General features: G+C 36.9%; 1 protein-coding gene across 2 annotated transcripts in view; it reads right to left on the reverse strand.

The window, feature by feature from the left end:
• The window catches only part of LOC122067477 (dol-P-Glc:Glc(2)Man(9)GlcNAc(2)-PP-Dol alpha-1,2-glucosyltransferase-like), a 28,286-nt gene continuing 11,872 nt past the window's right edge, over positions 1-16,414 (reverse strand). The window contains exons 6-8 of one of the 2 annotated variants that reach the window (XR_006136749.1): positions 11,215-11,488; positions 148-251; positions 1-61 (exon numbers count right to left, since the gene is read on the reverse strand). Coding sequence is in view for 1 of the 2 variants with exons in the window: in XM_042631329.1 (XP_042487263.1) it covers positions 17-61; positions 200-285; positions 11,215-11,488 (405 nt within the window). In the remaining variant the exon portion in view is untranslated. Of the gene's footprint in view, positions 62-147; positions 286-11,214; positions 11,489-16,414 lie in introns of both variants that reach the window. The other variant, XM_042631329.1, reaches the window with a different exon arrangement.

Here is a 16,414-nt window from a genome sequence, read left to right on the forward strand (position 1 = left end):
ACCAGACCAAAATACATTATCTGTGCAAAATGTGGGGAGATGGCATGAGCTTCTTTCGCACCTGCAATATCATGAGCAATGCAATGTAAGAAAAATTCTTCATAGTCAATGAACAGAGAAGGAATGGGAGATTTCAGTTGATAGTACCAAGGACTACACTTCCATTCCAAAGGACAAAAGTGACAAAGGCCAGAAATACCATCAAGAATGGACCGAACTGTAGCAAAATCTCCCACTTCAAGTGCCACAACCTTAAAAAGATGGTATAAATCTCATCAATCAGACCTGCAATATAAAATTCCAATTACAAATTTAAAGCATGGCATATCACTGTAATTAATTCTGATTTTACCCGTCAAAAGTTCAAGTATTTCATGGAAACATTTCGCAGAAGCCATAGAACATATATTGTGGTAAGAATTTTGTGCCCTGTCTTCGGAGGTGGTGTTGCAATGGCATCTTTCATTGTACCACTAAAGGAATCCAGGTTGGCGGAGGTGAGGACATGGTGTTCACATTTCACCACTAACAAAATCGATAATTTCTATATTCCATATAGAACAGGACCTGTTCTAGTCATGGTTAATGGTTTGAACCAGATTTCTAGTTTCAAGTTTTGGTTCAGATCTGGGTCACCCAGCTCATTTGGACCTGGATGGGCTTAATTTCAAGGCCCCAGTGAGTTATACGAACCTTACTTTAGGAAAATTTATTGTAAAAGGGCCTTTTGTTTTGGATGATTAAATAATTCATTACCGAGAGAAGAAAAATTATACAAGGGGAGAAGAGGGACCAGCCAAGAGAAGGGGAACAAACCCAAGGGGAAGAGGAGAAAGAAAAAAGGGTGTTTTAATTGGCTGATATCATGAGTAACATTTAGGTAGACGAGAATGGGGTCTAGTGTCTAATTTCTAGTCCTTTCTATTTTCTATTTTGGGTTAAGTTTACGGCAAGTCGGCAACATTATATAAGCATGCAAGGGCCTCACAATCCAAGACGATTTTGAGTAATGAATCATAGGTTCAGCCCTTTGGTTCTATGGTGATACAGTAGTGGTGATTCGGTAGGATCCCAGGTAGGGTTTTAAGTATCGGTGTGTATCGTGTCGTATCGGCCAATACGTATCAGTATCGGTATCGGTAGGCATCAACACGATACATACCGACACGCTACAGGGAATTTTTGGACCCTCTGTGTGCATCGGTGAATCGGTAGTATCGTATCGTGCCGTACCGTATCAGTCCGATACGTACGATACTCCACGATACGAACTTTTGAAAAATATAAAAATTCCTGTAAGTATCGGTACATATCGTACTGTATCGCACCGATACGTACCAATACGGTACGATACGGCTACTTAAGTGTGGAATGTGCATTTTTTGTTTGAAACAAACACTTCAAATTTTCTTACCATTTACCAACAGTTTTCTACATTTCTCTTCTTCTTCCCCTTTGATTCACATTTTTTTGGAGACTCCAATGGTAGATTGAAGGAAACATTGTGGAAGTGAATGGTTCAAGCAAGGAGAAAAGCATAGTCCAAGAAGAACCTTGAACTTGAAAGTCATGAATAGTAAGTTCTTGAATCTTTACTCACTTTTTTCAACTTTAACCTTAGATTTTCAAGTTTTTTTACAAATCTAACGTTCATCATACTTAGAATCAAATTTTGTGCATCATTATTACATGAAATCATTGGATTTATAAGGATTCACACACTTTTTTCAAAAGAAAATGAGGGTTTCAATTTTTTTCAAATTTCTTAGATCTACTCATGCTTAATGGTTAAAAATGTTTAGATTTTTTTATGTTATGTAAAAACAAGTGTTCTACAACTTCCATGGAAAATTTTGATTTTTATCAAAAAAATGTATTTTTAAAATTTTTTTATTCCAAAATTAATTAAAAAAAGATATACAATTTTTTTTTTTTAGAAAATTTAGTTCATTCAACTCTTAAAAATAATGTCATAACTTATAATTACTAAATACATGATTTCAGATGAAACCCACATTTTTTCCCCAAAAAAATGAGGGTTTCAAATTTTTTTTTCTTAGATCTACTCAAATATATTGGTCCACACTATGTTGATTTTTTATATGTTCTTTAAAAACAATTAATCTACAACTTCTATAAAAATATTTAATTTTTCTAAATAGTTTGTATTTTTTATTTTAAATTAATTAAAAATTAAGAAAAAATACTAAAAAAATACAATTTTTTTAGAAAATTCAGTTCATTTTAGTTTAAAAAAAAAATTATAACTTACTTGGCCAATGACCATGATGTGAAATTAGATGCACATTTTTTTCCAAAAAAAATTGTGCATTTCAAGTTTATGTAAATTTGGAAAAATACAAAAAATTTTTTTTTTTTTTCTTTAGATGCATCTCATTTTAGTTTCTAAAAAAAATGCTATTATTTACTAAATACTAAATCAATAAATATGCATATCAAGTTTCATTATGTATCTTTGTAGGAAGATGGCACCTAAAGAACGGTCTAGGGATATTGGATGGACTACAGCCAAGAAAGTACAAGGCAATAGGTTGTGTACAAAATGCAATTATTGTGATACTATCCACCTAGGAGGTGGAATTACCAGACATAAACAACATTTGGCTGGAGGATTTTCTAATGTTGCTAAATGTATCAAGTGCCCAGATGAAATAAGCAAAACAATGAGGAAGCACTTAAGGAGAATTAGAGATAAAGCAAAACAAGTTGCTGAAGAGGATGATAGATTGGTTGAGAATCTAAGGGATCATGAGGATTATGAAGGATCCGATATGGAGGTAGAGGATGAAGATCAACAGCTTGCACGAGCAATGTATTTTCAAGGGAGGAAGCAAAAGAAAAACAATGGATAGCAGAACAGCTGAGAAGAAGTCAATCTGTAGACCTAGGCGTGGTGGCCTGATGATTTATGAACAAGGTTCTGGCTTTGGAAGTCGTCCAAGTGTAGATATTGGAGGCACTGTGAAGGGATCATGTTTGACAAATTTGCCTCCAGTGGTAGAGGTAAGGGGAAAAGGAGACCCAGAAATTAGAGATATGAGAGATGCACCATACAAACATCATGATGAAGGGCAACAAAGGATTGAAGAGGCTTTCCAACCAAAAACATTGAGTAAGAAAATTGGGAAAGCAATCTATAGGTGGTTCCACAGTTCTATGATTCCACCTCACAAAGCTAAAGATCCGTACTTCAAAGCTATGATCAAGGAAATTCAGACATGTGGGAAAAATGTGAAGCCACCCACACCCCATGAAATTGCAGGGCCATACTTAGATGCTATTGTGAAGAGGTGGATGAATACATTGAAGAGTTTAAATACAAGTGGCTTGAATATGGAGTAGCCATCATGTGTGATGGGTGGAGTGGACCGACGAGGATGTCCATCATCAATTTTCTGATATATTGTGATGGGAAAACAATATTTCATAAGTCTTTCAAAGCATCCTCAGATATCAAGGACTCAATGTATTTGTTTAAATTAATGGATGAAATTGTTCAGGAAGTTGGGCTAGATAATGTTATCCAGGTTGTGACTGATAATGCCTCCAATTTCAAAAAGGCTGGTACTTTACTTATGGTGAAGTATCCCACCCTATACTGGACACCTTTTGCAGCCCATTGTATTGATTTGACGTTCAAGGACATTGGTGAAATAAACAAAGTGCACACATTGGTTTCCGATGCCAAGATGATCACCAACTTCATCTACAATCACAGCTGGGTGTTGGCATTGATGAGAAAGTACACAAAAGGTGACTTGGTGAGGCCCGTAGCAACAAGGTTTACAACAAATTATATTGCACTTGATTGTATTAAACCTAATCACCTCAACAAAGTTTTGGGAAAGGATATACCAATTTACTAAGATTATGCAACCACTATTTGTCATACTTAAAGTAGTTGATGGTGATAAGGCACAGACGATGGGAAATATAATGCATTGTATGGAAGTTGTCAAACAAAAGATAGAAGAGAACCCAAAGTCATTTAAGGCATTTTTGAATATTATAAATCGTCGATGGGAAAATAATTTGGTTCAAGACCTTCATCGGGCAGGTATTTTCTCAATTAAATTTATAAGTGACTTTATTAGTAATTTAATATACTTAATCGTTAACAATAAGTAATATGTAACAATGTCAATGTGCAGCCTATTATTTGAATCCGGATCTGCACTACAAGAACAATTTAAGGTTTAGGAAAGATTTGATGGAATCTTTGAAGGATGTTATCAATAAGTTAGCTCCTAATATCATAGTTTTTAAGGCGGTAAGGCGACCGAGACGTTTGAGGGTCTTTCATAGCGCCTTAGCTATAAGGCGGGCATAAAGCGTCGCCTTATTGACCAAAGCGTTCCTGCATAATTTTTTTATAAAACCAATCTATTTGGCTCAAATCCTAGTTGAATCCTATTACTCATATGTTAAATAAATATTAAAGGTTCATATTCATACCAACGTAAGATATTCATCAAGAAAACAAATCAATAAAGTGAATAAACTAAGTTCATCTTCATCAATCATCAATCATCAATCATCAATCATCAATCATCAATCATCAATCATCAATCATCAATCATCAATATTCAATCATCAGTCATCATAACATATTAACATATGATATAAATACATAATTATGAAACAAAATTATAAATATAAAGAAAAGAAGACATAAAAAATATAAGTATTTATTATACTTACCTCTATGATGCCAAAATGAGTGCCTAAGGCCTAAGGTCATCCACTATATTTCTACTCCTGTCAAAGAAAAATGAAGTTCACTGCTGCCGGAGCAAACTCACCGTTGCTGGAGCGAAATGATCGTTTAGATAAGTGGTTCTTCTTTGTTCCTTGATTCCTTCTCAAAGCCCTTTCTTAAAACCCTTAACAAAATCCAAACCCTGTTTGTGAATCGTGTTTTTATTTTGTTTGTTTTGGTTATTTTTGGTGGAATAAAGTTGATCCCATACATCTCAAGTGTTAACAAAATCATACACCTACCAATGAAAAATCTATATTTGGAATCTTCATCAAGTAATTTTAAAATGTGTTTAAAAAAAAAAAAAAAAAAAATCCATAAGGCGCCACTTCATGTAAGGCGGAGTACTGCCTTACCACCTTTAGACCGCATCAGCGCCAAGAGCAGCGCCTTAAAAACTATGCCTAATATTGATTCAGCCAAAGATGCAGTTGAAGAGGTTAGTAGCTTTCTAAACTTACATATTGAATCATTGATTAATATTTAATAAATTGAGTGGCATATTAATATGTTAATACATGTATAGGTGAAGTACTTTTGGGAGGCCACTCATAGGTTTGCTGATCATTTTGCTATCCGTGCTAGAAGAACACAACGCCCTGGTAATTTAGACTCAATCAGCTATCCTTGTATTTCAAATTTATTTCAAACTCCTAATGTTGCAATTATCTTTGTACAGCTGATTGGTGGATGAACTATAGACGGAGTGCTCCAAACTTGAGGCCAATCCCAATGAAAATATTATCATACACGGCATCCTCAAGTGGCTACGAACGTAATTGGAGTACGTTCGGATTGATACACACCAAACCTCGGAATTGTTTGAGTTATGAGAAGCTGGAGAAGCTAATGTATGTGTCTTACAACATGAAATTGAAGATGAAATATTTAGAATTGGAGAAATCAAGGGATGATATTGATGTCAACCCAATTGACATCACCCACATACTCGACGAGGAAGATCCAGTTAGGGGATGGATTGAGGAGACTGAAAATGTTTGAGTGTTGGACAAATTATCTGAAGATCGACGAGAAACCACACCTAATCCCATTATAGAGGACCTCATTAGAGATACAAATGAAAATTTTAAAAATATTGTTGATGATGAAACCCAAGCACCATCAGCTATGCAAGAGGATGATGATAACTCCAATGATGGCGATATTAGGAGGACGAGATCAGGTGCTACATATAGTGTAACTCAACCAGATAGTGATGATGATGATTAAGACAAGGATGGTGCTGCTGCTGCTGCTGTTGATGATGATGATGACGATGGTGGTGGTGGTAGTGGTGGTGGTGGTGATGGTGGTAGTGGTGGTGGCCAAACTTATGTACCAGTACATTTCACAGAGGAGGCTGCATTTACACATGCAACCCAAGATAGTCATCATGGTGCTCGCACACAACCGAAGTCTTATAGTCGGAGGGGTAGGCGATCCCACAATCCAAGTGCTACTGATGCATTGATGAGTAGCATGGAGTCAATGAGCATTAGTTCAGATCCCGCTAGTTCCTCATCTGGACATGGACACCATGTATCTTCAGATGCATCTTCAGGCTATGGATATGGGACTTATGCAGAACAATCATTTGCCAATCCAGAGCAGTACAGAAGTTTAGATCACGCTGGTTCCTCATCTGGACATAGTCACCATGTATCTTCAGGTGCTTCTTCAGGCTATGGATATGGGACTTATGCAGGACCAACATTGGCCACTCCTGAGCAGTACAGAAGATTCTACAATGAATGGGAGACCCACTACCATAAATATTTCGACTGGGGTAAATATTGTGCCTATATTCGACAAGTGCAGAACATCATCTTAGTTGCTCCTATTGAAGAAGGTCCTAGCCAAGGATTTGAACCACCACGACACTCTTTATGGCACTCATCACAGTGGCAATGGCAATGACAATGAGGAAAGAAAAAACTGTAAGAAACCTCATCATTTTGAACATTTTCAACTCAATATATTTGTCTATCAATCATAGTTGTCATGGCGTCGCCAAGGCGGCGATTTGGTGTCCTAGCAGAAAAAGAAGTTCATGCCAGTGCTACGATTTACGTGACTCACAAATGGCGGTTGCAATTGGCTGATAGGCGTCACCATGCCACCGCCATGGACGCCAGGTCACGCGTGACTCACTAGGCGGTCAATTTTTTATAAAATGCACGGTGATTTTGATAGTGCTATGTTGATTTTTGATGATTTGATGTTGCTTAATGTTGGTTTATATGTTATAGGATATATATTGTAGGCTTGTAGCATGCTAAATAACTTTAGAAACTAGGGGAAATAAAAAAGTAGCATACTAAATAACTTTAGAAAATAGGGAAAATAAAAAATGACATATGGGCGATTTGACCGCCATGGCAACGCCATAACGGGCGATTCATCTCCAAATTGATTAGCCACCCCTCCACCGCCTTGGATTGATTTGACGCCGTGACAACTATGCAATCAATAAGATACCTTCTACTTAAGTATTTATGCATTCTACATGTTATATATAGCTTTTTTTAATGCAAAAGTGTATAAAAATGTGTTCCCTATCCATTTATGTGCGTATCTTGTGCGAATCATAGCGTATCTCCGATACGATACGATACCCTCCGATACATATCTTAATTTTGATCGACCGATACGGCGACCGACACCGATACTTTAATCCTTGATCCTAGGTGGCTATACCAAGGTAGTAACAAGGTAGTAAGAACATACTTGATGGGAACATCAAAGTGTACAATAAAAAGAAGAAGACCCAATCAGTCCCATCTCTGTGGTTGGAGGATTAGAAGAAACCAGGAAGAAGAAAGAAGAAGAAAGGAGGAAAAAGGGGAGTCGAACCAGCCTTCCCAGAGCTGGGTTCGACCTCCCTTGCTTCCCCATTCAATAAATCTTGTGGACCCCACCAAATCTTACTTTACTTTGCTTTAATTTTGATATTATTTGATTTGTTTTAAATAATTAGAAACTAGGACTTCTTTCTATTAGGTAGTTTATTATTTCAAATAACTAAGTTTCCAAGTATCTTTTTATTTTTAGAAGTTTTATTCTATTAAAAGTGTAAGGCCATTGGCCATTAGGAATTAATGAATTAGAATTGAAAAAAAAGCCAATGAGCAAACCCCCACCCCTCACGATTCTTTCTCTCTCAATCTCGTCTTTCCCTCATTCTCTTTCTCGCCTTTCTCCTTTTCTCTCTCTCGCCTTTCTCCTTTTCTCTCTCTCGGTCCTCTCTTCTCTCGCCTCCCCCCTCTCTCTTTCAATTTTCCTACTGCTACAGTTTACTGTTGCTGTTTCTGTTTGCTATCTACTGCTGCCAGCTAATAACATCTGCTGTTTTTCCCCCTTAATGTTGAACTGTTGCTGCTGATCTCCCCTTTGATGCTGGATTGCTGCTGAACTTTTTCTTCAATACTGGGTGCTGCTGTTCTTTACTTCAAAACTGGGCTGCTGCTGAACTCCTTTCAATAATCGGACTGTTATTGGACACCGTCTTCAAAATCTGGGTTGTCTTCTTTTGTTCTTAGATCTGGGCAGCAGGTAAGTATGGAATGTACTTACTCCATTATTCCCTCATTATTCCTCCCATTCCCCCATTATTCCCTCATTATTTACTCCATTAATTTTATTAAAACCCACCCCCCCCTTTAGCCATTGTTTAACCTTTACTTGCATCACTGTTTTACCTTAAGTATTGCTGATTTTCTTATTACTAGTAGTAGTATGACTGATCTTAGAGCATATAATATGGGACTTTTATCTACCTTTGGTGCTTGATAGGCTAGTGTTATAACCCAATTTTGCTTGCTGCCATGTTCTCTACCCCATGTTCTCCTTTGATACTTGAGTGAGTTCATGTGCTTCTCTTCCTAGATTATTATTGCTCTTTATTACTTTGTTCATTAGCCTCACTTTATTTTTCATGTTAAATCGTGTTTGTTGAGCTTCCTTTGTCCTGTCCTACCCAAGTCCTTTGAGTTTACCCCCACCTAGTTAGTTAATCTTGTAGGAAGCCTAGTCACCTAGGAACCCCCCTACATCAATACTAATTCTACTGCTTTAATCATTATTCTGCTAACTGGTTTTCTGCATGGTTTAATGTATAGGTACGTATCGTACCGTCTCAGCCAATACATATCTGTATCAATTATTTAAATACTTTTGTATCGATATGTATCCTACGATACATACCGATACGCACCGATACGTACCGATACTCTATGCAAAATTAAAATCGATGTGAAATGTACGTTTCGGTAAGTATCGACCGATACAGTACGATATAGTGCGCTACGGTCATATAATGGCCAAGACGGGTCATTTTTCAAGAAAAAAAACACGATTTTTCGAGAGGTTTTTGTTCCAAAGTTGTTGCCAGCCATTTTTCCTCTCTAACTAAAATGGAAATCAAGGTTAGGAACAAGGATTTTACATTTATGGGACAACTACAAACCTTGGATTCTTAGTGCGATACTCTCAATTTAGTTTTTAACCATAATACATGTTATATATAGCTTTTTTTAACATTTTTTATGCAAAAGTGTATAAAAAAGTGTTTCCTATCCATTTATATGCGTATCTCCGATACGATACGATACCCTACGATACATATCTTAATTTTCGCCGACCGATACCGATACTTAAATCCTTGGGTTTAAAGTATCTCCGATACTAATACGATACCCTCCGATACGTATCTTAAATTTAATCGACCGATATGATACTTTAACCCTTGATATTTAGCATATCTTAGCGTATCTCCGATAAGATACGATACACTCCGATACATCTCTTAAATTTAGCCGACTGATATAGTGGCCGATACCAATACTTTAATCCTCCTAAAGGTGAAGGAATGCAATGCAAAACTTGACCCACAAGTGCACTAGGACTGGCTAACCTCTTTGGATTATTATTTTGAATGGTATGAATTGACAGAGCCGAGGAAGCAAGGAAGTGGTGGAATACTCAAGAATGGATGTTATAAGTACATGGTACAGCACCTACCACATGGAATGATATGAAAAAAGAGTTGAAGAGCAAGTACCTCCCTTCAGACTTTTTGAGCCCGACCACATGACCAGCTAAATTCCCTTCGGCAAGGTGCATCTCTGTAGCTAAATGTATGGAACAGTTTTTGACTCACTTATTCACGGACGAAGATCGAAAAGGACGATGTCCAGCTTGTGTCTTGATTTCAATTGGGATTACGGCACTAGATTATAAAGGAAATTGGTGTGGTTGATGTAGACTACTTCCAGAAATTGTTACAAGCAGAATAATTACTAAAGCCCCCAGTTAAGCGAGTTGGCTCTCAAGTCAGGGAATACAGTAGAACACCCACAGTTGGTGTGTGGTATGGATAATCCCAAAGGTTGAGCTGGTACCTCTGCAGTTGCGAATAACAAGGGTAAAACACCTATGGCTAGTGGCAACAACACAAGGTGCAACAAGTTTGGGCATATTGCTAAATTTTGTCCTATGAAGCCGAAAGGTAACCCTATAGTGGCTACAATAGAAGAAAATCCCGCAACGAAGTTTTGTGAACCTCATCCACCTGATGCCGACGATGATGTGAGCTATGAGGATGGAAAAGAAACCAAGGGGTTAATGCTATATGCTATGAATTCCATTGGCTGAAACCGAAGAGGAGTATGATGATGAAGAAACCAAGGAGCATGGTACTACAGTATGATTCAGAGATTATGGATAAGTTGAAGATACAATTGCGGAGGACTCCACTGACAAATTATTCACATTTGATGCTGATCAGGAAATTGAGCACATCGAGTTTGTGATTCCACCACAATTCTTAGAAGAGAGAGCTCCACGACTTGAAGATTACATTCTTAATATCCATCCTGCTAAAGTTTTATTCTGGGCTGAAGTTGGATGTACATCATGTGAAGTTAATCCCTCGACTTGACAAAAGTCGAGGTCAAGTTTCTTCAAGCCAGGGAGAGTTGATAGAGATTGCCAGCATGAAGACAGGGGCCTGTTCTAGTCCTGTGAGTTCATGGTTTGAATCAGTTTTCTGGTTTAATTGAACTTGGGCTCAAGTCAATAGTTCAGATCTGGGTCATCCAGCTCGTTTGGGCCTGAATGGGCTTACTTTCAAGGCCCTATCGGGCTATAAGGGCTTTGAGCACTTTACTTTAGGATTATTTATTATAGAAGGGCGTTTTGATTGGCTGATGCTATGAATAACATCTAGGTACACGAGGTTGGATCTAGTTTCTAATTTCTAGTGCCTTCTATTTTGTGTTTTGGGTTCAGTTTACAACAACATTAGATAAGCATGTGAGGACATCTCAGCCTAAGATGATTTTAATGAAATATGGTAAGAATATTCCAAATCCAACTAGGCAACGACATAAGAACCATAAAAAAATTGACATTTAAGGAAGATGCAAGAACAAAACCTGAAGAATGAGTCAATGAAGAGGTCTTCATTACAGTCAAAGAATGGCTAGCAGCATTCACAGCACCACTAATCTTTCGCTTTCTCAGTTTCAAGTCCCCTGGAAGACTTCTATTGTCAGTTAATTGAATACTTTTCCTGATTGATAGACCAGCATCATTCAGTTGTATATCTTTTCGATTAGGAGCTAGCAAAAAATTAATAGCCCCAGTGCATGCAACAAAAAGCATCCATATAACATTTGTTTGCCGAATGAATATTGCCAAGGCTCCAAGCTGCCAAAATAAAGGTGGATGTAAGAGGAAACTCACATCGGTCAAAATCTATCAAAAAGAAAAAGGTTCACTGCTGATTAGAATTTTCTTTATCCAAATTGGACAACAATTCTTACTTATCTTCAGCAATTCCTTTACCACCTAGACCATAATCAAATACTAAGAATTGCGGCTCTCCACCCTTGAGAACCTCAATTCCAGTGCTATGCTAAGTTTGTGTTTAAGTCTTTTTCCAGCATTTTTTTTTTTTTTAAAAGATAGAGAAGTGATTGAGACAGAATTTTAGCTTTGGATGTCACACAAAGCAGAGATTACAGAAGACAATCATTTTTGTTGTCTGGAGTTTTTAGAAGAAAATAATTAGAGGTTCTAGGGAATGAAATCAATGTCGAACCTCAAGATTGTGGAAGCAATTAAGACATTCTAGGCAACTGAATCAATTGGACCATCAAATTAAGAAACTCAAAATTTTGGTGGTTGGGCAGGCATGGGTATACATGTTTTGTTTAGGAGCAAGGGAGGGAAACAAGGGGAGGAGTAATAAGGTGTTCAATCTCTAACCAAATCTGCACAACTGACCCAAGAGGAAAATAACATAGGCATATTTATGGCATCCTAAAAATGTGTTATGGGGGGTGATTTGTTGTATTTCACTGCAGGGATATTGATTTTATTTCTTTTTTTACCAAGCACGATTATCAAAAAAAAATAAATTAAGCATGAGAAAAAAAATAGGTGCATTTATTGTTTACCTCAAAATAGAAAGTAAGGGTGCACTTATAGTAGATAATTGTTAAAGAGATGCAGCCTAAGCAAGAAGCAGAGATAACAATAAGATTGAAAGTGTATGGTTTCTAACTGAAGAAATTCAGCAGAGATCCACCTATTGTTCAACCTTTAAGAAGGAAGAAAATAGGCTGCAAAGTAAGTAACATACGTTTCTCTCCAAAATTTGCTTTAAAAACAGATTTCAATCTTTTTTTCCATTTGTTAGGATCCATCAACCTAAGTTTTAATTCTCAATTTGTTTTGGTCTAACTTTACATCAGTTTCTGGCAAGGTTCTAAATCTTTGTTTAACCAAGGTCCGAGAAGATACCATGGGTTGAAACTGATTCGTAACAGGTTTCAACACTGTTTCAACCAAAACTTGGTACAATAGGTCGCTTACAATCACAGGCTTCATTCAAAACCTGTAATATTTCAACAGGTTTCGACTGAGAGCGTGGAAGTTTCAACAGTTTCGACACTGGCAAGGTAGATTTTGCAAAAACTTGCATTTTTCGGCCAAATCACTTGATTTATACCCATCTTGTTGCATTCTTCTACTCATTCAACCTTTTCACAGCTTGGATTAGTGTGATTGGAGCTTGAAGGTAATGATTTTTTCCCCTCAAACATAGTTTTTGGAAGAATTAGTACATAGACATCGTAGTTTTGTTTTAATTTTTTATGGCACGATCTACAACTTATGGATTCAGATTATTTTTTAGGCTGTTAATTATTTATTGAATTTTCTGGTTTAAAAATATGGCTTTCCCACAACAAATTTTTGAACAAAAAAAAAGGGGTGTAATATGTGATGTATGGACTTCAAATTAATATATGCTAGACATGGTTGGTCGATTATAGACTGTGTCATGGGATACATATGAGCTGCACTTGGAGGATCTTCAACGAATTCTTCAATCATATGCAGCTCATGGATTAGACCCACCACGAAACTCAGTGTGGAATTGAGTGGTGAGTGTTGTATGCTTGTATTTCCCTAACCTAATGTATTTTTTAATTGTTTTAACTGCACTTTACATTTCCAGGAGCTAAATTTTTTGTACTCACTGTTTATAATAGGGATAAAGTACAACTTTCAGCGTACACTAGTAAACTTGGGTTCAACCAAACCATACGTAGCATTATGGGGTTTTTTTTTTCTAAACTAATTCATGGAATAGGTGTAAATTTGTAAAAATAGGCACCACAAAGAGAAAAACCATTTTCCAAGCCTCAAATTCTAGGTTTTGAATTTGTCCACAAAAAACCTCAAGTTTTGGTCAAAACCTGTGATATCTTGGTTTTGGCCAAAGGTTGAATCAGCCCCAAAACCGAAACCTCAATCCTTGGTTTTGGCCAACAAACCAAATGATTACAGCCACTGAGAGGGAGAGGCAGAGGGAGAGGGAGAGAGACCAAGAGATTATATACCGATAGTCTTTTCTCCAACACATGCTGAGAGTGCCATGAAATGGAGAAATTCCTTATGGTCTCTCACAATCAAGGATTAAAGTATCAATATCAGTCGCTGTATTGATTGGCTAAATTTAAGATACGTATCGAAAAGCATCCTATCCTATCGAAGAGATACGCTAAACATGTATCATGCATAAAAACTAAAATGGAGAACACCGTAATGAGAGACAAATGTATTCAATTGAAATTATTCAAAAGGATGAGAGGTTTCCTACATGTAGTAATGGTGTATTGTCGACTTTCTAAGAAATTTTAAAATCTATGAACAAATTGATGCAATAATTCATGTTTGATGCAATGTTTTAATTTGCTTTACCTAAATCCACTCAAACATGGAAAAAAAGAAGTTTGATCCTACCATCCAGCTTTTTATAAAAAAATATTGCTAGAACACTGCAAAAGGGATGGCCGTAACTTACACAATTATGACATAGGATACAATGTTCAATTTTGTGGAAGGATCAACACACTTGGCTTGTCGCAAGGACAAACAACACTAAATGGAAATGATGACACTAGTAGTGATGATTTTTATAGAGATTAACAATTAAATGGAATGGAGAAATCAAATGGAAAACACTTGTCTGGCTGCAATGACTCTACAAATGTAAACTGGAGGAGATGATCAAACATAAGAATGCCATAATTCATGACAAGGAGGATATGAAAGAATGGTAAATCAAGATTGTGAAATCTTTTGGGTAAAAGTGCAACTGTGCTTCAAATTTTGGAAACTTAAGTATTCCAGCGAGAAGAACAAGCTTTGTTTCAAAAGTGAAACGGGTTTTGTAGGTACATATCTTAAGTATCAGTGAGTATCGATGGGTATTGGTTCTTATACACATGTAATTCAATTGTTCGGGGGCTCAAGTATGCGTATCAAGAGTATTATTATGTATCGGTAGTGTGTATCGTACGATACGCTTCGGTACATAGAAATTTTTTAAAATATATGTATTGAATCGATGTTGACCGATACCAATACATATCGACTGACACTATACGATACACACCGTAACACTGATACTTTAAACCATACTCACAATCATAGTTCGAGGTCTCGTAGAGATCTCAACATGATTTTGGTTTGTTTCTCGGTTTCGACTTGGTCAAACCAGACCAAGTCACATGATGTTTTAAACCCCATTTCTACGAGATTTCTCACTTGTCTAGCCTTGCTGTGAAGAAAAACCTCACAAAACATTGTGTTTTGGTACTATACTACTATTGTCTATTGTTCACTCTCATATATGATATATGTGACTGCATCTGTGAGTCATCCATGTATGACTCCTATAAAAAAATCCATGTATAACAAACGATCTTTGATGTCTTTTAATTCCTTATGCTTATTTCGGTTGTTTACACTTTAAAAGTACTAGATATTGTGTGGAAAGCCTCAGGTAGAGCTCACCTACATCATAGACTACCAACCTAGGGTTTGAAGTCAAAGTACCATTTTGAGTTTGATTTTTAAAAGTCTAATGTGTCCACTATGTTTAGAGGACCTAAAATAGGCTAGATGACAAGTTTTAGGGGCTAATTTGGCCATATGGCCACCAAAAACCCATCCCCGAGTTTTCCGAGTTGTCCTGTCAAAAAATACATGGTTTCACTAAGATCTAACCAGATCTCGGTTTTCAGCCTGAGAGAAACCATGAGCGAAACCGAGACCTCGAACCTTGCTCACAATAAAGAACATGGTGAAAGACAAGGTGCAGGTAGAGGGGAAATATTAAGGTTCATTGTAGGGTAAGGGGTCACTAGGGCCTTAAAAGAGAAGGATGTGTCATATAACCAAAATTCTAGTCTGCATTTACTGAAAGATACAAGAATTTCAATTTCAAGAGAACTGAGATGGAAAATGAAACAAAATTTACAACTTACATTGGAACATAGCAGCTTGCTCAAAAAGCTAACATAGCTTGCAACCCAAAAAATGATTTAGCTTACTCATGAAGCTAACTTGACCCTTGAGACATATGCCACATATGCTCAGATAACTCTTTAACAGGGGATGGGGGTAGGATAAGGACAGAATTGTACTTGGAGACTCAGTAATCGCATGATTTCCAATGAAATGGGCATGATAGCCTGACCATGGCACCCTGTAAGACTGTACTATGAAAGCACCTAAAAGTTGACTAAGCTAATGTGCACCTTGACTGGTAACATGCACCATGCTTATGCTGGATGTTAGCCAGAATCATCTTCCCATATGTGCCTACCCTAGCGACCCCATGCCACTTCTCTTCTCAAGATGTCCAACTCCAATGTTACTCCATTGAGAAGACATAAAAGTTCTTCAAAAGATAAGCATTCTGAGAGCAGAAATCAAGGATGATTCCATCTGTTAATTGCATGGTTTTGGTTGCACAGGTCTTTCTTCAAAACTTTCTTTGGGACTTCAATAAACATATCCAAGAGAACAAAAGAAGTCCCTAGTAAGACCTAAAACCAAACTTTGAAACTATGACAGAGCACACGACCATTCACAGAACCATTTCTGGAGAGAAATGAAATTATTTAAATGTCATTGCTAATTTCATTGATAAAATGAATACATTAACCAGAAGCTACAGCAGCATGGAAGGGAGGACTGAAGACAAGTCTTTGACAGATAATGCAAATATCAAGAGAAAAACTAAATATAAGCACCTCACCCCTCCACCCCCTCACC

This window comes from Macadamia integrifolia, unplaced genomic scaffold (genome assembly GCF_013358625.1).
Source record: "Macadamia integrifolia cultivar HAES 741 unplaced genomic scaffold, SCU_Mint_v3 scaffold2925, whole genome shotgun sequence".
NCBI lineage: Eukaryota > Viridiplantae > Streptophyta > Magnoliopsida > Proteales > Proteaceae > Macadamia > Macadamia integrifolia.